The sequence below is a fragment of the Ammospiza caudacuta genome, chromosome 29, assembly GCF_027887145.1.
Source record: "Ammospiza caudacuta isolate bAmmCau1 chromosome 29, bAmmCau1.pri, whole genome shotgun sequence".
In the NCBI taxonomy this organism is placed as follows: Eukaryota; Metazoa; Chordata; class Aves; order Passeriformes; family Passerellidae; genus Ammospiza; species Ammospiza caudacuta.
The window spans coordinates 495,924-516,958 of NC_080621.1; the positions used below are offsets into that span (position 1 = coordinate 495,924).

A 21,035-nucleotide genomic window follows, 5' to 3' on the forward strand; every position below is an offset into this window, starting at 1 on the left:
CACAAACACACACCTGGGCACAAACACACCTGGGAGGGGTAGGGACACACCTGGGCACAGCTGGGCACAGCTGGGCATGGCACCGCACCTGGGCACAGCCTCACACCTGTGAATGGCTGTCCCGGGTGTCCCTGTCCCGGTGTCCCCATCACTGTCCCCTCCGTGTCCCCTCCGTGTCCCCTCCGTGTCCCCATCACTGTCCCCTCCGTGTCCCCTCCGTGTCCCCTCCGTGTCCCCATCACTGTCCCCTCCGTGTCCCCACCGTGTCCCCCGTGTCCGGGCCAAGCCGTGCGGTGGCGCGCGCAGCCGTGGGGACACCGCGGTGGCACCGGGACACGTTGGTGGCACCGCGGTGGCACTGGCGACACAGGTGGCAGTGAGGTGGCGCTGGGGACACAGTGACACTGCAATGGCACTGGGGACACGGCGGTGGCACTGGGGACACGTTGGTGCCACCGCGGTGGCCACTGGGGACACAGCGGCAGTGGGGACACAGTGGTGGCACCGGTGACGCGGCGGTGGCACTGGGGACACAGTGACACTGCAATGGCACTGGGGACGCGGCGGTGGCACTGGGGACACAGTGACACTGCAATGGCACGGCGGTGGGCACTGGGGACACAGTGACACTGCAATGGCACGGCGGTGGCACGGCGGTGGCTCATTATCGGCGTCCCTGTGATCAGGCGGTGCCACCTGCAGGGACCGATCAGAGGCCACCGCGGTGGCACCTGCAGGGCCCGGGGGATGGTGGCACCGTGGGGACAGGGAGGGGACAGAGACGGGCTCGGGGGGGACACGGGGACACGGGGGACAGGGATGGGGACACTGCCACCACCATGGGGACAGGGATGGGGACACTGCCACCACCATGGGGACACGGGGACAGAAATTGGGACACTGCCACCACCTTGGGGACATGGGGACAGGGATGGGGACACTGCCACCACCTTGGGGACATGGGGACAGGGATGGGGACACTGCCACCACCATGGGGACACGGGGACAGGGATGGGGACACTGCCACCACCTTGGGGACATGGGGACAGGGATGGGGACACTGCCACCACCATGGGGACAGGGATGGGGACACTGCCACCACCTTGGGGACATGGGGACAGGGATGGGGACACTGCCACCACCATGGGGACAGGGATGGGGACACTGCCACCAACATGGGGACACGGGGACAGAGAGGAGGACAGTGCCACCCCTATGGTGACCGTGATGGGGACAGGGATGGGGACACTGCCACCGCCATGGGGACACCGAGTGATGGAGAGCAGGACTCAGTTGCTGTGGACCCCTGTTGCTATGGAATCCCGTTGCTATGGAATCCCGTTGCCATGGGACCCCTGTTGCTATGGACCCCTCGTTGCCATGGACTCCATTGCCATGGACCCCCGTTGCCATGGACCCCGTTGCTATGGAACCCCATTGCTATGGACCCCGTTGCTATGGAACCCCGTTGCCATGGACCCCGTTGCTATGGAACCCCGTTGCTATGGACCCCGTTGCTGGGCACCCCCGTTGCTATGGACCCCCGTTGCCAGGAGCCCCCGTCGGTTTAACGCCCGTTGCTATGGAGACGGACGCTCTGAACGCCGTTGCCATGGAGCCCACCGTCATGGGGCACCCGTTGCTACGAGCCCCGTTGCTATGGTCCCCGTTGCTACAAACCCCATTGCTAAGGACCCCGTTGCTATGCATCCCGTTGCTATGGACCCCGTTGCCATGGACCCCGTTGCTAAGGACCCCGTTGCCATGGAGCCCTGGCCGCAGTGTGCCCCGTTGCCATGGAAACACGTCGCTAGACCCCCCCCCCCGTTGCCATGGCTCTCCCGTTGCTATGGGCTGCCGTCAATCACCATGGAACCCCGGCCGCAATGTGCCCCGTTGCCATGGAAACACGTCGCTAGATTCCCCCCCCCCGTTGCCATGGCGCTCCCGTTGCTATGGGCTGCCGTCAATCACCATGGAAACCCGGCCGCAATGTGCCCCGTTGCCATGGAAACACGTCGCTAGACCCCCCCCCGTTGCCATGGCGCTCCCGTTGCTATGGGCTGCCGTCAATCACCGCGCTGCGGCGCCGCCAGAGGTCGCGAGCGCCCGCGGAGGGGCGGGGCCGCGGGGAAAAGTCTCCGCCCCCTCGCCGCGGCTGGGCCAATCAGCTGGCGGGGACGGGGAGGCAAGGGGCGGAGCCTGAGGAGCGCAGCCGGAAGTGCTCGGCGAGGAGCGGGGGCTGCGTGAGGGGTGGGCCCGGGACGGATCGGAACGATCGGGAACGGCTCGGTAATAGCCCGGAACGGCCCGGAACGGCTCGGAACGGCACGGGACGGTCCGATAATATCCCGGTGATATCCCGGAACAGCCCGGTAACCGCGCGGCGACAGCTCGGGACGGATCGGTAACAACCCGGTAATATCCCGGTACAGCTCGCTACGGCCCGGTAATATCCCGGTAGAGCTCGGTACTGCCCGGTACGGCTCGGTACCGTTCGGTACCGGCCCGGTACCTCCCAGGGACCCCGTACAGCCCGGTTAGAGCCCGGTACCTCCCGGTACGGCCCCGTACGGCCCGGTTAGAGCCCGGTACAAACCAGTGCCCCCCGTCCCCGTCCCAGTACAAACCAGAGCCCCCCGTCCCCATCCCAGTACAAACCAGAGCCCCCCGTCCCCATCCCAGTACAAACCAGAGCCCCCCGTCCCCGTCCCAGTACAAACCAGTGCCTGCTCTTTCTCTCCCAGTACAAACCAGTGCCCGTCAACTCCTCCCAGTTGGGCCCGGTGACCTCCAGAGACCTCAGCCATGGTGAGTGGGGCCGGGGTCACACTGGGGTCACACTGGGGTCACACAGGGGTCACACTGAGGTCACACAGGGGTCACACACTGAGGTCACACTGGGGTCACACAGGGGTCACACAGGGGTCACACACTGAGGTCATAGAGGGGTCACACAGGGGTCACACAGGGTCACACAGGGGTCACACAGGGGTCACACACTGAGGTCATAGAGGGGTCACACAGTGAGGTCACAGGAGTCACAGAGGGGTCACACAAAGGTCACACTGGGGGTCACACAAAGGTCACAGAGGGGTCACACAAAGGTCACAGAGGGGTCACACAAAGGTCACACTGGGGGTCACACAAAGGTCACAGAGGGGTCACACTGGGGTCACACAGGGGTCACACAACTGAGGTCATAGAGGGGTCACACAGGGGTCACACTCTGAGGTCACACACAAAGGTCACAGAGGGGTCACACAAAGGTCACAGAGGGGTCACACAAAGGTCACAGAGCAGTCACACAAAGGTCACACAGGGGTCACACAAAGGTCACAGAGGGGTCACACAAAGGTCACACAGGGGTCACACAAAGGTCACAGAGGGGTCACACAAAGGTCACAGAGGGGTCATGTTGGGGTCACGCCGAGGCCACGCCCCCTGACCCCCCCCCCCCCCCCCCCCCCCCGTTTCCCCACAGGGCGAGCGCAAGGGCACCAACAAATACTACCCACCCGACTTCGACCCCGCCAAGGTGGGCTGGGGGCTCGGGGGGCTCTGGGGGGTCCTGAGGGGGCTTTGGGGGGGTATTGGGGGCCTTAGGGGGTCTTGGGGAGGGGTTTGGGGGAAGTTCGGGGGGCTTGGGGAGGGGGCTGGGAGGGTCCTGAGGGGGCTTTGGGGGCACCTGAGGGGTCCTGAGGGGGTTTTGGGGGGATTTGGGGGGCCTTAGGGGGCTTGGGGAGGGGTTTGGGGGCCTTGGGGAGGGGTTTTGGGGGAGGTCCTGAGGGGGCTTTGGGGGGGTTTTGGGGGGGTCCTGAGGGGGCTTTGGGGGGGTCCTGAGGGGGCTTTGGGGGGGCATTGGGGGTCTTAGGGGGCTTGGGGAGGGGTTTGGGGGCCTTGGGGAGGGGCTTTGGGGGGGTCCTGAGGGGGCTTTGGGGGGTCCTGAGGGGGCTTTGGGGGGGTCCTGAGGGGGCTTTGGGGGGTCCTGAGGGGGCTTTGGGGGGGTTACTGGGGGGTTTGGCGGCTGGGGGAGGAGCCTGGGGGGCGTTTGGGGGTCTGGGGAAGGGGTTTGAGGGGAGGTTGGGGATGTTTTGAGGGGAATCTGGGGGGGTTTGGGGTGGTTTTGAGGGGGGGGGGGGCTTCCGGGGTTTTTTTTTTGGGGGGGGGCTGAAAATGAAATTTTGGGCGTCGTGGAAGGGCGAGCGCGGATTCCGCGGGGCCGCGTGGGTGTGCGTGGGTTCTAGGGGGCCCCTAGCTGGGTTTTTTGGGGGGTCCCGAAGGATGTGTGGGAATTTTGGGGCGCCGTGACCGGGTTTTGGGGGTCCCACCCCCTCTCCTGAGACCCCCGACCCCCAATTTTTCCCCCCAGCACGGCTCCCTGAACCGGTACCACCACAGCCACCCGCTGCGGGAGCGCGCCCGCAAGCTCTCCCAGGGCATCCTCGTCATCAGGTGGGCACACCAGGGGCCGGGGCCCCCCAAAAACACCCCCCGAGCCCCCCCAAAAACCCCTCCTGACCCTCCATGAGACCCCAAAATTCCCCTGACACCCCACACACACACAAAACCCCAAAATTCCCCCTCATTTCTGGGTCCCCGAAACGTCCCTGGGGATGGCACTGACCCCCACCGCCCCAAAAAAAACCCAAAATGCCCCCCAAAAAAAAAGCCCAAACCCTCCCTGACCCCCCCCCCTCAACTCCCCCTGAACCCCCCCAAACCACCCTGACCCCTCAAAACCCACCCTGACCCCCCCCCCCAAAAAAAACCCCAAACCCACCCTGATCCCTCAAAACCCACCCTGACCCCCCCAAAAAACCCCCAAACCCACCCTGACCCCTCAAAACCCACCCTGACCCCCCCCAGAAAAAACCTCAAAACCTCCCCAAAAAACCCCAAACCCACCCTGATCCCTCAAAACCCACCCTGACCCCCCCAAAAAAAAAACCCAAACCCACCCTGACCCCTCAAAACCCACCCTGACCCCCCCCCAAAAAAACCCCAAAACCCCCCCAAAAAACCCACCCTGACCCCCCCCAAAAAACCCCAAACCCACCCTGACCCCTCAAAACCCACCCTGACCCCCCAAAAAAAAAAAAAACCCAAACCCCCCCAAAAAACCCCAAACCCACTCTGACCCCTCAAAACCCACCCTGACCCCCCCCCAAAAAAAAACCCCAAACCCACTCTGACCCCTCAAAACCCACCCTGACCCCCCCCAAAAAAAACCCCAAACCCACCCTGACCCCTCAAAACCCCCTTGAAACCCCCCCCCAAATCCTCCCCAAACCCCTCAAAAAACTCCCCCCCCAAAAAAAACCCCAAACCCCTCCAAAACCCCCCCCCCAAACCCTCCCTGAACCCCCAAACCCCCTCCCTCATTTTTTGGGCCCCCAAAATGTCCCTGGGGGTGGCACTGATGCCCCCAAACCCCTCTGATCCCCCCAAAACCCCCCCAAAACCACCCCAAAATCCCTGCAAAACACCCTAAAACTGCCCCCAAAAAACCCCCAAAAAATCTCCAAAAATCCCCCCAAACCCATTCCCAGCACCCCCAAACTCGTGAACACCCCCAAACCCCCCCTGACCCCCCAAAACCCCTCCCCAGGCCCCTCAAAAGCCCCCAAAACCCCTCCCCATAAACCCCCCAAAACCCCAAAATTCCCCCCCCAAAAAAAAAAACAACCAAAAAAAAAACCCCAAAAAATCTCCAAAAATCCCCCAAACCCATTCCCAGCACCCCCAATCTCCTGAACACCCCCAAACCCCCCCTGACCCCCCAAAACCCCTCCCCACAAACCCCCCAAAATTCCCCCCAAAACCCCAAAATTCGCCCCCCCCAAAAAAAAACCCCCCAAAAAATCTCCAAAAATCCCCCAAACCCATTCCCAGCACCCCCAAACTCCTGGACACCCCCAAACCCCCCCCTGACCCCCCCCCCAAAAAACAACCCCCCCAGGTTCGAGATGCCCTTCAACATCTGGTGCGACGGCTGCCAGAACCACATCGGCATGGGTGAGCCCCCGCCCCATTTTGGGGGGGGTTTTGGGGGTCCCAAAGGGCTTTTGGGGCTCCCCAGATGTGGGGGGGGGTTGGTCTGAGCCCCCCCAATTCCCCCCCCCCCCCCCCAGGTGTCAGGTACAACGCTGAGAAGAAGAAGGTGGGGAATTATTACACCACGCCCGTGTACAGGTGAGGTTTTGGGGGGGCATTTGGGGAGTCTGGGGGTGCCCAGGAGTTGGGGGGGGGTGCTGGGCAGGAATTTGGGGGGGGGGGGGGATTTCTGGGAAGGTTTTGGGGGTTTTTTTTGAGAGGGGGGGGGGGCTGGAACTGGATTTTTGGGGATTTTTTAAATTTTTTGGTATTTTTTGGGGGGGGCTGGAACTGGATTTTTGGGGATTTTTTTTTTTTATTTTTTGGTATTTTGGGGGGGGGGCTGGGTGTGTGTGTGTGTGTGGGGGGGATTTCTGGGAAGGTTTTGGGGGTTTTTTTTGAGGGGGGGGGGCTGGAACTGGATTTTTGGGGATTTTTTTAATTTTTTGGTATTTTTTGGGGGGGGCTGGAACTGGATTTTTGGGGATTTTTTTAATTTTTTGGTGCTGGAACTGGATTTTTGGGGATTTTTTTTTTTAATTTTTTGGTATTTTTGGGGGGGGCGCTGGGTGTGTGTGTGTGTGGGGGGGGGATTTCTGGGAAGGTTTTGGGGTTTTTTTTTGAGGGGGGGGGGCTGGAACTGGATTTTTGGGATTTTTTTTTTAATTTTTTTTTTTTGTATTTTTGGGGGGGGCTGTGTGTGTGGGGGGGGGGGGGGGGGTTTGGGGACCCCCCCCCCCCTTCCCCCCTCAACCCAGGGGACATTTTGGGCACCCCTGTGCCCCCCCCCAGGTTCAGGATGAAGTGCCACCTGTGCGTGAATTACATCGAGCTGCAGACGGACCCCGGGAACTGCGACTACGTCATCGTCAGCGGGGCCCGGCGCAAGGAGGAGCGCTGGGAGCCCGGGGACGGCGAGCAGGTGCTGCCCTCCTGTGAGTCCAGTATGGCCCAGTATGGACCAGTATGGCCCAGTATGGCCCTGTGAGCCCTGCCTGTCCATCCCAGTGAGCCCAGTCCCTCCCAGTCCATCCCAGTGCCCCAGGGAGCTGTTCATGGTGCTGGGAGCCCGGGGACGGCGAGCAGGTGCTGCCCTCCTGTGAGTCCAGTATGGCCCAGTATGGACCAGTATGGCCCAGTGATCCCTCCCAGTCCATCCCAGTGAGCCCAGTCCATCCCAGTCCATCCCAGTGAGCCCAGTCCATCCCAGTCCATCCCAGTGCCCCAGGGAGCTGTTCATGGTGCTGGGAGCCCGGGGACGGCGAGCAGGTGCTGCCCTCCTGTGAGTCCAGTATGGCCCAGTATGGACCAGTAACCTTCTACAGTCCCAGTGTCACAATCCCAGTGAGCCCAGTCCATCCCAGTGCATCCCAGTGCATCCCAGTCCATCCCAGTGCCCCATTGCTGGCGCTGGGAGCCCGGGGACAGCGAGCAGGTGCTGCCCTCCTGTGAGTCCAGTATGGCCCAGTATGGCCCAGTATGGCCCAGTGATCCCTCCCAGTCCATCCCAGTGAGCCCAGTCCATCCCAGTCCATCCCAGTGAGCCCAGTCCATCCCAGTCCATCCCAGTGCCCCAGGGAGCTGTTCATGGTGCTGGGAGCCCGGGGACAGCGAGCAGGTGCTGCCCTCCTGTGAGTCCAGTATGGCCCAGTATGGCCCAGTATGGCCCTGTGATCCCTGCCTGTCCATCCCAGTCCATCCCAGTCCATCCCAGTGCCCCATTGCTGGCGCTGGGAGCCTGGGGACAGCGAGCAGGTGCTGCCCTCCTGTGAGTCCCAGTATGGCCCAGTATGGCCCAGTATGGCCCAGTATGGCCCTGTGAGCCCTGCCTGTCCATCCCAGTGAGCCCAGTCCATCCCAGTCCATCCCAGTCCATCCCAGTGCATCCCAGTCCATCCCAGTCCATCCCAGTGCCCCATTGCTGGCGCTGGGAGCCCGGGGACAGCGAGCAGGTGCTGCCCTCCTGTGAGTCCCAGTATGGCCCAGTATGGCCCAGTATGGCCCAGTATGGCCCTGTGAGCCCTGCCAGTCCCTGTCCCAGTGTCCCCAGTCCCTCCCAGTCCCTCCCAGTCCTTCCCAGTATCCCCATTACAGATTTTCCCCAGCCCCAGAGCGGCAGCAGCGCCTGGCCACGGACGCCATGTTCCGCCTGGAGCACGGAGTGTGTCACCCCCAGTGTCCCCAGTCCCTCCCAGTCCCTCCCAGTATCCCCATTACAGATTTTCCCCAGCCCCAGAGCGGCGGCAGCGCCTGGCCACGGACGCCATGTTCCGCCTGGAGCACGGCGTGTCGGACCGGGGGGCCCTGGAGCGCGTCGCGCCCACCCTGACGCGGCTGCAGGAGGCTCAGAGCGCCTGGAAGGACGACTTTGGCCTCAACAGCCGCCTCAGGAGGAGGTTCCGGGTCAGTGCGGGGCTCCGGGCACCCCAAAGTACCCTAAAAGCACCCTGAAAAACCTCCACAAAATTCCATCAAAAGCGTCCCCTAAATCCCCTGAAAAAACCTCCACAAAATTCCATAAAAAACCTCCCCAAAATTCCCTAAAAAACCTCCCCTAAATCCCCGAAAAATCTCCTATAAATCATCCCCTAAATACCCTAGAAAACCTCCCCAAAATTCCATAAAAAACCTCCCCAAAATCCCCGAAAAATCTCCTATAAATCATCCCCTAAATACTCTAAAAAACCTCCACAAAATCCCCTAAAAAACCTCTCCTGAATCCCCTAAAAAACCTCTCCTGAATCCCCTAGAAAACCTCCACGAGATCCCCTAAAAAACCTCTCCTAAATCCCCAAAAAAATCTCCTATAAATCATCCCCTAAATACCCTTAAAACACCCCCTAAATCCCCTAAAAAACCTCCACAAAATCCCCTAAAAAACCTCCCCAAAATTCCCTAAAAAACCTCCCCAAAATCCCCGAAAAATCTCCTATAAATCATCCCCTAAATACCCTAAAAAACCTCTAAAAAACCTCCACTAAACCCCCTAAAAAACCTCTCCTAAATCCCCTAAAAAAACCTCTCCTAAATCCCCAAAATATCTCCTATAAATAATTCCCTAAATACCCTTAAAACACCCCCTAAATCCCCTAAAAAACCTCCACAAAATCCCCTAAAAAACCTCCACTAAATCCCTGAAAAATCTCCTATAAATCACCCCCTAAATACCCTAAAAAACCTTCCCTAAATCCCCTTAATATCTCCTGAAAACCTTTCCTAAATCATCCCCTAAATATTCCCTAAAAAGTCCCCCTAAATCCCCTAAAAAACCTCCACTAAATCCCCGAAAAATCTCCTATAAATCATCCACTAAATATCCTAAAAAACACCCCCTAAATGCCCTAAAAAGCTCCCCAAGATCCCATAAAAAAACCTCCTCCACATCCCCTAAAAAACTTCCCAAAATTCCTTAAAAACACCCTGAAAAACCTCCACAAAATTCCCTCAAACACACCCCTAAATCACCTAAAAACTTCCTGTAAATCACCTCCTCAAGTCCCTAAAAAACCTCCCCTAAATATTCCCTAAAAACTCCCCCTAAATCCCCTAAATATCCCCCCAAAAACCTCCCATAATCACCCCCAAAATACCCTAAAAAAACTCCCAAAAATTCTCTCAAAACCTCCCCTAAATCCTCTAAAAAACCCCCCCAAAATTCCTTTAAAAAACTCCCCTAAAAACCTCCCCCAAATAATAATCATTGCCTAAACCCCCTAAAAAACTTCCTCAAAATTCCCCCCAAAAAAAAACTATTTTAAACCCCCTAAAACCCCCCTAAATCACCCCTAAAAATCCCCTAAACCCCCCCCTCCAAATCCCCCTTGCCGACTCCAGCACACCCAAAAAAAAAAACCCCAAAAACCCAAAAACCCCTACAAAATACGCCCCCCCAAAAAAAAACCCATAAAAACACCCAGGAGAAAAAAAAAAAAAAAAAAAAAAAAAAAAAAAGCCCAAAAACTCTCCAAAAAACGCCCCAAGAAAAACCAAAAAAAAAAAAACCCCAAAAAAACAGAAAAAAAAAAAAAAAGGGAAAAAAAAAATCCCCCCCAAAAAAACCAAAAATCCCTCAAAAAAACCAAAAAAAAACCCCAAAAAAATCCCCAAAAAAACCTCAAAAAATCCCCAAAAATTCCCCAAAAAAACCCCAAAAGCCCCCAGCCCCATTTGCCGTGCCCAGGAGGAGAAGAGGACGCTGAGGGAGGAGGAGGAGGAGGCGGCGGCGCTGGCGAGGAAGGCCGGGCTCAGCATCCCGCTGCTCCGTGAGGAGGAGGAGGATCGGCGGCTGGCGGCGCTGCTCAGCCTGCGCGCCCCCGACTGTGAGGGACGGGGGGCTCTGGGGGGTCCCGAGGGGAATTGGGGGGTCCCGAGGGGCTTTGGGGGGTCCCGAGGGGAATTGGGGGGTCCCGGGTGGGGTTTTGGTTGGGATTTGAGGGGGTTTTTTGGGGAGGATTGGGGAGGATTTGGGGAGGGTCCCAAGGGGGTTTGGGGGAGATCTGGGGGGATCCCGAGGGAATTTGGGGTCCCAGGTGGGGATTTGGGGGGAATTTGGGGTCCCAGGTGGGGATTTTGGGGGGAATTTGGGGTCCCAGGTGGGGATTTTGGGGGGATTTGGGGTCCCAGGTGGGGATTTGGGGGGAATTTGGGGTCCCAGGTGGGGATTTGGGGGGAATTTGGGGTCCCAGGTGGGGATTTTGGGGGGATTTGGGGTCCCAGGTGGGGATTTTGGGGGGAATTTGGGGTCCCAGGTGGGGATCTGGGGGGAATTTGGGGTCCCAGGTGGGGATTTTGGGGGATTTGGGGTCCCAGGTGGAGATTTGGGGGGGAATTTGGGGTCCCAGGTGGGGATTTGGGGGGGATTTGGGGGGATTTGGGGTCCCAGGTGGGGATCTGGGGGGAATTTGGGGTCCCAGGTGGGGATTTGGGGGGGAATTTGGGGTCCCAGGTGGGGATTTGGGGGGGATTTTGGGGGATTTGGGGTCCCAGGTGGGGATCTGGGGGTGTTTTAGGGGGAGTTTGGGGGAATTTTGGGGTCAGCGTTTTCGGCTCACCATTTTGGGGGGTCAGATTTTGGTTGTCCCCATTTTGGTGTCCCCATTTCAGGGTCTCCATTTCGGGGTCCCCATTTCAGGGTCTCCATTTCAGGGTCCCCATTTCGGGGGTGACATTTCGGGGTGCCCATTTCGGGGTCAGATTCTGGGGTCCCCATTTCGGGGTCTCCATTTTGGTGTCCCCATTTCAGGGTTTCCATTTCGGGGTCCCCATTTCGGGGTCCCCATTTCGGGGTCTCCGTTTTGGTGTCCCCATTTCAGGGTCCCCATTTCAGGGTCTCCATTTCGGGGTCCCCATTTCGGGGTTGACATTTCAGGGTCTCCATTTCGGGGTCTCCATTTTGGGGGGGACATTTCGGGGTGCCCATTTCAGGGTCAGATTCTGGGGTCCCCATTTCAGGGTCCCCATTTCGGGGTTGACATTTCGGGGTCTCCATTTCGGGGTTGACATTTCGGGGTCTCCATTTCGGGGTCTCCATTTCGGGGTCTCCATTTTGGTGTCCCCATTTCAGGGTCCCCATTTCAGGGTCTCCATTTCGGGGTCCCCATTTCGGGGTTGACATTTCGGGGTCTCCATTTCGGGGTCTCCATTTTGGGCTCCCTATTTCAGGGTCTCCATTTCGGGGTCTCCATTTTGTGGGTGACATTTCGGGGTGCCCATTTCAGGGTCAGATTCTGGGGTCCCCATTTCAGGGTCCCCATTTCGGGGTTGACATTTCGGGGTCCCCATTTCGGGGTGACATTTCGGGGTCTCGATTTCGGGGTCCCCATTTCGGGGTGACATTTCGGGGTCTCCATTTCGGGGTCCCCATTTCGGGGTCTCCATTTCAGGGTCTCCATTTCAGGGTCTCCATTTCGGGGTCTCCATTTTGGTGTCCCCATTTCAGGGTTTCCATTTCGGGGTCCCCATTTCGGGGTCTCCATTTTGGGCTCCCCATTTTGGGGTGACATTTTGGGGTCAGGATTTTGTGGGTCAGATTTCGGGGTCTCCGTTTCGGGGTGACATTTTGGGGTCCCCATTTTTCCCCCCAGCCTACGAGCAGCGGCAGCGCCTGAAGCGCTCCGAGATCTCCCAGCGCTCCTGGTTCGGACCCGGCACCTCCCGGACCCCTCCCCAAAAACTGGGGCTGGGGGCGTCACGGACACCCCCGGGACCCCCCCCGACCCCCGCCGGGCTCGGCATCGTCAGGAGGGGGGCGGGGACACCCCGGGACCCCCCCCAGGATGGGGGGAACCCCCGGGACCCCCCCCAGGATGGGGGAACCCCCCCTCAGACCGAGGGGACCCCTCCCCAAATTGGGGGAACTCCCCGGGACCCCCCCCTGTGCCGCTCCCCAGGACCCCCCCCAGGCTAAGGGAACCCCCCGGGACCCTCCCCAAATTGAGGGGACCCCTCGGGACCCCCCCCCAAATTGAGGGACCCCCCGGTGACGCCCCCGCCCCATCTTTGGTCGCCGATTATTCCGACTCCGGTTCCGAGAGCCCCTGAGGGGATTTGGGGGGGGCCGGGACCCCCTAAAACCGGGGGGAATAGGGGGGGGGTTGGTTTGGGGAGGGGTCTCCGAGCCCTCTGCCCCCCCCCCCCCCGAGACCCCCTGCCTCCTGTTTATTATAATTTATTCCCCCAAAATAATTAAAATTGAAATTTAAAAATTGCCGCGGATTTGGCGCGGCGGGGGCGTGGCTTCGTGGTGGGGGCGGGGCTTTCAGGAAGAGGCGTGGCTACAGAAAGGCGAATGGCTTCCGCAAGGGGGCGGGGTTTCCGCTAAGGGGCGGGGCTTTATCCCCGTTCCTGTCGCGTGTTCTGTCGCGGTTCCTGTCGCGGTTTCTGTCGCGATTTCTGTCGCCGTTTCTGTCGCGATGGCGCTGGAGTCGCTCCGGTACCGCCGCGGTTCGCTCGAGGTTCTGAACCAGCGGCTGCTGCCGGGGCAGCTCCGCTACGAGCGGGTGGGGGGCGTGGAGCGGGCCTGGGGCGCCATCCGCGACATGGAGGTGAGGGGAGACCCCCCCCCAAAATAACCCCGAGAGCCCCAAATACCCCCTGACCCCCCCCCAAATAACCCCGAGAGCCCCAAATACCCCCTGACCCCCCCCCCAAATACTCCAGAGACCCCCACCCCAATCCTGACTCCCCCCCAAGACCCCTCACTACCCCCTCACCCCCACGAGACCCCCACTCAATCCTGACCCCCCCAATACCCCCAGAGACCCCCCCAAAATACCCGAAATACCCCCCGAGACCCATTTGGGGAGGGCTCTCAGTGTTGTTTCCAGTTCCAGGGACCCCAGACCCATTTTGGGGAGGGGTCTCAGGGGCATTTTCCCCCTGCCCAGGTGCGGGGCGCCCCGGCCATCGCCCTGCTGGGCTGCCTGAGCCTTCTGGGGACCCCAGACCCATTTTGGGGAGGGGTCTCAGGGGCATTTTCCCCCTCCTCAGGTGCGGGGCGCCCCGGCCATCGCCCTGCTGGGCTGCCTGAGCGTTCTGGGGACCCCAGACCCATTTTGGGGAGGGCTCTCAGTGTTGTTTCCAGTTTCAGGGACCCCAGAGCCATTTTGGGGAGGGGTCTCAGGGGCATTTTTTCCCCCTGCCCAGGTGCGGGGCGCCCCGGCCATCGCCCTGCTGGGCTGCCTCAGCCTGGCCGTGGAGCTGGCGGGGGGCGCGGGCCCCCAGGAGGATTTGGGGGCGCTCGAGGAGTTCGTGGGGCAGAGGTTGGGGGTCCTGCTCAGCGCCCGCCCCACGGCCGCCAACCTGGGCAGGGAGGCCGAGAGGCTGCGGGGGTGGATCCGCGAAAAGGTGCGGGAGACCCCCGGGGTGACCCCCCAGCAGCTGCGGGAGAGGTAACGGGGAGGGGGCCGGGGGGCTTGGGGGGGATTTGGGGGGGATTTGCGGTGGATTTTGGGTTCCAGGTGGGGATTTGGGGACATTTGGGAGGGGGTTGCGGGGGATTTGGGGAGATTTGGGGGAGATTTGGGGTGAGTTTGGGGGGGATTTTGGGTTCCAGGTGGGGGCTTGGGGGGATTTGGGGGAGATTTGGGGTGAGTTTGGGGGGGGATTTTGGGTTCCAGGTGGGGGCTTGGGGGGGATTTGGGGGGATTTGGGGTGAGTTTGGGGGGGATTTTGGGTTCCAGGTGGGGGTTTGGGGGGGGATTTTGGGGGGGATTTTGGGGGGGGGGGATTTGCGGTGGATTTTGGGTTCCAGGCGGGGGTTTGGGGGGGATTTGGGGACATTTGGGAGGGGGTTGCGGGAGATTTGGGGGGATTTGGGGTGGGTTTGGGGAGATCTGGGGGGATTTGGGGTGGGTTTGGGGAGATTGGGGTTCCAGGAGAGATTTGGGGGGATTTGGGGTGGGGTTTGGGGGGATTTGGGGTGGATTTGGGGTTCCGGGAGAGATTTAGGGGAGATTGGAGGGGATTTGGGGGGGGGGTACTTTGGGTTCTAGGTGGACACTTGGGGGGCTTCTTGGGGGGCTTCTTGGGGGGCTTTGGGGTCAGAGGCTGCGGGGGTGGCTCCGGGAAAAGGTGCGGGAGACCCCCGGGGTGACCCCCCAGCAGCTGCGGGAGAGGTAACGGGGAGGGGGCTTGGGGGGCTTGGGGGGGGGTCCAGGGGGGGATTTGGGGGTTTTGGGGGGGTTTGGGGGGACTTAGGGGGAATTTGGGGCAGTTTGGGGGAGATTTGGGGCAGATTTGGGGGGGATTTTGGGTTCCAGGGGGGGTTTTGGGGCAGTTTGGGGCAGTTTGGGGGGACTTAGGGGGAATTTGGGGCAGTTTGGGGCAGATTTGGGGGGGATTTTGGGTTCCAGGTGGGGATTTGGGGGGGGGGGCTGGCTTTGGGGCGATTTGAGGAGGTTTTGGGGGGATTTGGGAGGGTTTGAGCTGGTTTGGAGGGGATTTGGGGTGACCAGGTGGGGATTTGGTTTGGGGCCAGGATTTTGGGGTGAATTTGGGGCGGTTTGGGGGGGATTTGGGGTGGGTTTGGGGCAGATTTTGGGGTATATTTGGGGTATATTTGGGGTGGGTTTGGGGCAGATTTTGGGGTATATTTGGGGTGCATTTGGGGCAGATTTTGGGGTATATTTGGTATGATTCTGGGGTATATTTGGGGTGATTTTGGGATATATTTGGGGTGCATTTGGGGCAGATTTTGGGGTATATTTGGGGTGCATTTGGGGCAGATTTTGGGGTATATTTGGGGTGGTTTTGGGGCAGATTTTGGGGTATATTTGGTGCGATTTTGGGGCAGATTTTGGGGTATATTTGGTATGATTCTGGGGTATATTTGGGGTGATTTTGGGGTATATTTAGGGTGACTTTGGGGCAGATTTTGGGGTGATTTTGAGGTATATTTGGGGTGATTCTGGGGTATTTTCCCCCCAGCATCATCGAGTACATCGAGGGGCTGCTGGGCTGGGTTTGGGGTCAGAATTTTGGGGTAAATTTTGGGGTAGATTGGGTGAATTTTGGGGTGGGTTTGGGGCAGATTTTGGGGTATATTTGGGGTGGGTTTGGGGCAGATTTTGGGGTATATTTGGGGTGGTTTTGGGGCAGATTTTGGGGTGTATTTGGGGTTATTTTGGGGTATATTTGGGGTGGTTTTGGGGCAGATTTTGGAGTATATTTGGGGTGATTCTGGGGTACATTTGGGGTGATTCTGGGGTGCTTTCCCCCCAGCATCATCGAGTACATCGAGGGGCTGCTGGCCAAGGACCGGCGCGACAATCGCAGCATCGGCGCCCACGGGGCCCAGCACATCCTGGGGGGGGTCCCGGGCGGGGGTCCCGTCACCCTCCTGACCCACTGCAACACCGGGACCCTCGCCACGGCCGGCTACGGCACCGCCCTGGGTACTGCGGGCACTGGGGGCACTGGGGGGGCAATGGGGGGGCAATGGGAGGGACTGGGGGGGCAATGGGAGCACTGGGAGGGTAATGGGAAGGAACTGGGACATTCTGGGGGGCGCTGGGGGGGCTCCCTGACCCCTTTTTTCCCCCGCGGGGCTTTTCGTGGGGCCCCTGAGGTGTCCCTGAGTGTCCCCCCCCATGTCCCCAAGGTGTCCTGAGGTGTCTGGGGTGTCCCTGGGGCGTCCCTGAGTGTCCCCCTGTGTCCCCTCCATGTCCCCTGATGTCCCTGAGTGTCCCCAGGGGTGGTGCGGGCCCTGCACGAGTGGGGGTCGCTGTCCCTGGGGTGTCCCCAGGGTGTCCCCAAGTGTCCCCCTCCTGTCCCCAAGGTGTCCCTGAGTCTCTCCCCTGTCCCTCACGTCCCCTCCGTGTCCCCGAGGTGTCCCTAAGTGTCCCCTCGTGTCCCCCAGGGGTGGTGCGGGCCCTGCACGAGCGGGGGTCGCTGTCCCGCGTGTTCTGCACCGAGACCCGGCCCTTCCACCAGGGCTCGCGGCTCTCGGCGCTGGAGCTGCGGCACGACGGGATCCCGGTGACGCTCATCGCCGACAGCGCCGCCGCCGCCGCCATGCGGGAGCACGGCGTGCACGGTACCGGGAGGGACAGAGGGACACGGGAGGGACAGAGGGACGGGGACACAGAGCAAGGTGGGGACACAGAACAGGGTGAGGGGGACGAGGAAAAGGGACACGAGATGGGGACACAGGAGGGCGACAGGATGGGGACACACAGAACAGGATGGGGACGAGGGAAAGGGACACGGGGTGGGGACACAGGAGGGACGTGGGGTGGGTGGCAGGATGGGGACACAGAACAGGGTGAGGGGGACGTGGGGGACACAGAGCAAGGTGGGGGCACAAAATGGCATGGGGACAAGGAAAAGGGACACAAGATGGGCGGCAGGATGGGGACGCACAGAGCAGGGTGAGGGGGACGCAAGGTGGGGACGAGGAGGAGGGACATGGGGTCAGTGACAGGATGGGGACACGGAAAATGGACGCGGGCTGGTGGCAGGATGGTGACACACAGAAAACGGGACGGGGACAAAGAGGAGGGACACCGGGTGGTGACAGGTGACCCGGGAAAGGACGGGCCCGGAGCTGAGGGCGCGGGGACGGGATGTGACGGCACACGGGTGACACGGCACACGGGTGACACGGCACACGGGTGACACGGCCCCCCCCCCCGCCCCTCCAGCCGTGGTGGTGGGTGCCGACCGCGTGGCCGCCAACGGTGACGTGGCCAACAAGATCGGGACGTTCCAGCTGGCGCTGGCCGCGCGCCACCTGCACGTCCCCTTCTACGTGGCCGCCCCCAGCAGCAGCTGCGACCCCTCGCTGGCCTCGGGCAGCCTGATCCCCATCGAGGAGCGCCCGGGCACCGAGCTCACCCAGCTCGGGGGCGTCCTCCTGGCCGAGCCCGGTGGGTGTCGGGGGGGCTTGGGGCGGGGGCGGGGGCACGGAGACGGCCCTGGGGGGTCCTGGGGGGGGCTGGGGGGGGGTCTCAGAGGGGTCCTGGTGGGTCTGGGGGTGTTCTTGGGGGTCTTGGTGGGTCTGGGGGGGCTCTCAGAGGGGTCCTGGTGGGTCTGGGGGTGTTCTTGGTGGGTCTGGGGGGCTCTCAGAGGGGTCCTGGTGGGTCTGGGGGTGTTCTTGGGGATCCTGGTGGGTCTGGGGGTGCTCTCAAAGGGATCTCGGTGCTTTCTTAGTGGTTGCGGTGGGTCCAGGGGTGTTCTTGGGGGGGGTCCTGGTGGGTCTGGGGATGCTCTCAGGGGGTCTCGGTGATTTCTTGAGGGTCCCAGTGGGTCTGGGAGTGCTCTCAAAGGGGTCTCGGTGCTTTTTTGGGAGGCCTGGTGGGTCTGGGCATGATCTCAGAGGGATCTCGGGGGTCCCAGTGGCTCTGGGGGGCCTCCCAGGGGTCCCATAGAGGGTTGCTGCGTAGGGTTTGAGGTTCCCTGATGGGTTTGGGGTTCCCTGATGGGTCAGGGGTCGCTGCCAGAGCCCCCCTGACCCCATGTACCCCCCCCGTGTCCCCCCCCCCCGTGCAGAGGTGGACGTGTGGAACCCGGCGTTTGACGTCACGCCGCACGAGCTGATCACGGGGGGCATCATCACCGAGTGGGGGGTGTTCCCCCCGTCCCAGCTCGGCCGGGAGCTGGCGGAGCGCGGGGAGCGCTGACGGCTTCCGCCTCGGTGTATCCCGGCAGCCTCTGCGGCAATAAAGCCTCGGTATATCCCGGCATTCTCTGCGTAGTTATGGCCTCGGTGTATCCCGGCAGCATTTGCAGCAACGCCCCGGTATACCCCGACATCCTTTGCTGCAATAACGCCTCGATAAATCCCGGCATCCCCTGTGGCATATCCGCCCCGGTATATACCGAGGTCCCTTGCGACGGTGCTGCCCCGGTATATCCCGATATCCTTTGCGGCACTTCCGCCTCGGTATATCCCGGCATCGTTTGCGGCAGCATTGCCCCGGTATATCCCGACACCCCTTGCGGCACTTCCGCCCCGGTGTATCCCATCATGCCCCGCGCTCCCTCACGGCCGCCATGGCGCAGGGCCGCCCCAAGGCCGCGGCCAAGCGCCCCAAAGCGGCGGCGGCGGCGGCGGCGCGGAGCTCCCGGGGCCCGCGGAAAGGAGGTGCGGAGGCTCCCGAAACCCCGGGGAACGCGGCCCAGGCCGCTCCGGCGGTCCCCGAGATGGAGGCAGGACCAGGCCTGAGGCGCTGCGGCCGTGAGGGAGGCCCCGGTTGGGCGGGGGGGGTCCCGGTTTAGCCCTCGGGGGTCCCCGGTTCCCCCCTGAGGGGTCCCGGCGGTCTCACCCCGCCTCTCTGCCCTTCAGGCCGCACCATCGCCCCCAAGAAGCTCCGCGTGATCCAGCAGCAGAAGCTGAAGAAGGTGAGGAGGGGTCCCTGAGGGGTTTTTTTTTTGGGGGGGGGGGGGGGGGTCTCTCTCTGTGTCCCCCCTGACCCTTCTGGAATGTTCTGCAGCGCCTGGAGGTCGGGATCCGGATGCGGATCGAGCAGGAGACTGTGCAGAGAGCGCAGGGAGCGCTGCCCAAGAAGCTGGCGCTGGTCGCGGCGCCCAAGGGCGGCAGGGACAAGGACCGAGCCAAGAAGGGCCGAGGATGAACCCCAAAAATCCCGAAAACGAGCCCTGAACCCCCCAAAAAACCCTGGGGAACAAGCCCTGAACCCTCCATGGGGGAAACTGGGGGAGTCTGGGCTGAGAACAGCCCCAAAACCGAGCCCCGAACCCCCCTCAATGAGCCCCACCAGGATTTGGGGGTGTCCCGGCTGTTCTCAGCCCCCCAGTTAATAATAAAATGAATTTTTTATGTCCTGCCCACCCCCACGGGGCCGTGTTTGATTTTGGGGGCTCGCCGAGGGGATTGGGGAGCTCCTGCAGGGGATTATTGAGGAGGGGGGTGGGTAAAGGGTCTCCGAGGGGGTCCTGATGTCCCCCGTTGGGGCGATCTCGGTGTTTTCAGGGGGTTCTTCGGGGTCCTGAGGGTCCTGGGGAGGCTCTTGAGGGGCTCCTGGTGTCTGTGGGGAGGGTTTGGGGGGTCCTGGTGGGTCTGGGGGTGCTCTCAGAGGGGTCTCAGTGAGTTCCAGGAGGTCCCGGTGGGTCTGGAGGGGGTCTCGGGGGGTTCCCAGGGCTTTTTGGGGGGGTCCTGGGGTGTTCTTGAGGGTCTCGGGGGATCCCAGTGGGTCTGGGGGTGTCCTCGGAGGGGTCTCTGTGGGTTCCAAGGGGTCCCGGTGGGTCTGGGGGCGTTCTTGGGCTTCCCGCTGCTTTTGGGGGCGCTCCCGCCCCTCCCCCGTTTCCCGCCGCCTCCACAATTCATGAATGAATCCCAAACCCCGCCCCCTTACTTTAGCTCCGCCCCCCACCCCACCCTGATTGGCCACGCGCCCTTTGACTGACAGCCCACCCCGCCCCGCGCTGATTGACAGCACAGGAAACCACGCCAGCCAATGGGAACGCAGCGGGGGCGTGGCCACGCCTTAAAGGCACCGCGCCCTTTTTCCAGGGCGGGGCAAATCCACGTGTGGCGCCTTCCCCTCCCCCCACCATGGGTGCGGCCGCTCCGGGGGCGTGGCCAGCAGCCAAACCACGCCCCCAATGACGTCAGGGAAATTCCCGGGAATCGGCGCCGCCGCCGGGTTTATTTTGGGAAACAAACAGGGAGCGGGTGGGGGAGGGGCCGAACCTTCCCCTCCCCCCCCCCCCCTCCAGGGGCCTCTCGTGGGGCGGGGCCCCCCCCGGACCCCCCCAAAATCCTCCCGTGACTCACCCGGGACAGGGAGAGGGAAAAACAGCGAAACAACCCCCAAAAAAACCCCAAAAAACCCCAAATTCCTCCCAAAAAACTCCAAAAAAATCCAAAATTCCCGCCAAAAAAAAAATGGGTCACCCCCCCCCCCCCCCAAACCCCATTCCCGCCAAAAAAAAAACACCAAAAATTCAAAATTCCCATCAAAAACCCCGGACCCCCCCCCCCAAAATCCTCCCGTGACTCACCCGGGGCTGGCCCGGGACAGGGAAAGGGGGGAGACGGAACAACAGCGAAACAACCCCAAAAAACTCCAAAAAAACCCCAAATTCCCGCCAAAAAAAACCCAAATTCCCGCCAAAAAAACCTTCAAATTCCCGCCAAAAAACCCCTGGATCCCTCCTTCCAAAAACCCCCAAATTCCCCCTAAAAAACCCTGGACCCCCCACCCAAAATAACCCCGTAAAAAACCCAAATTCCCCCCCAAAACCCCCAAACCCCCCAAAATCCTGTGCCCCCCCCCCCCCAATTTTTTGGGTTTTTGGGGTCTGGTTGAGCTCCGGGACTGACAGAAGGAATTTCGGGGAGGGGTCTTTATTTGAGGAGGGGTCTCCATTTCAGGGCTGTCTCCATTTTGGGGAGGGGTCCCCATTTGAGGGCAAGGGTCTCTGGGGGAATTGGGGAGGGGTCTCCGTTTGGGGAGGGGTCTCCGTTTTGGGGAAGT

The 21,035-nt window shown here is 61.1% G+C and overlaps 3 protein-coding genes across 4 annotated transcripts; all 3 read left to right on the forward strand.

Moving 5' to 3' along the window:
* The first annotated feature begins 2,235 nt into the window (after positions 1-2,235).
* YJU2B (YJU2 splicing factor homolog B) lies at positions 2,236-12,570 on the forward strand. 2 transcript variants are annotated; one of them, XM_058821446.1, is made up of 10 exons: positions 2,236-2,418; positions 2,748-2,811; positions 3,485-3,538; positions 4,373-4,455; positions 5,963-6,018; positions 6,135-6,195; positions 6,889-7,031; positions 8,327-8,499; positions 10,277-10,415; positions 12,180-12,570. In XM_058821446.1, exons 2-10 carry the CDS (start codon positions 2,809-2,811, stop codon positions 12,500-12,502), a joined length of 1,035 nt encoding a protein of 344 aa, XP_058677429.1. In that variant the 5' UTR covers positions 2,236-2,418; positions 2,748-2,808; the 3' UTR covers positions 12,503-12,570. The 2 variants fall into 2 exon arrangements, with proteins under 2 accessions (XP_058677429.1, XP_058677430.1); XM_058821447.1 differs by having other exon boundaries at positions 2,247-2,407.
* Positions 12,571-12,953: 383 nt separating this feature from the next.
* MRI1 (methylthioribose-1-phosphate isomerase 1) lies at positions 12,954-18,292 on the forward strand. Its single transcript, XM_058821440.1, has 6 exons — positions 12,954-13,139; positions 13,741-13,985; positions 15,817-15,989; positions 16,454-16,630; positions 17,238-17,462; positions 18,085-18,292. Exons 1-6 carry the CDS (start codon positions 13,008-13,010, stop codon positions 18,213-18,215), a joined length of 1,083 nt encoding a protein of 360 aa, XP_058677423.1. The 5' UTR covers positions 12,954-13,007; the 3' UTR covers positions 18,216-18,292.
* A 100-nt stretch (positions 18,293-18,392) lies between these two features.
* C29H19orf53 (chromosome 29 C19orf53 homolog) lies at positions 18,393-19,386 on the forward strand. The gene is made up of 3 exons (XM_058821441.1): positions 18,393-18,679; positions 18,881-18,936; positions 19,029-19,386. The coding sequence occupies exons 1-3, from the start codon at positions 18,589-18,591 to the stop codon at positions 19,167-19,169; spliced, it is 288 nt and encodes a 95-aa protein (XP_058677424.1). The 5' UTR covers positions 18,393-18,588; the 3' UTR covers positions 19,170-19,386.
* The last annotated feature ends 1,649 nt before the right edge of the window (positions 19,387-21,035 follow it).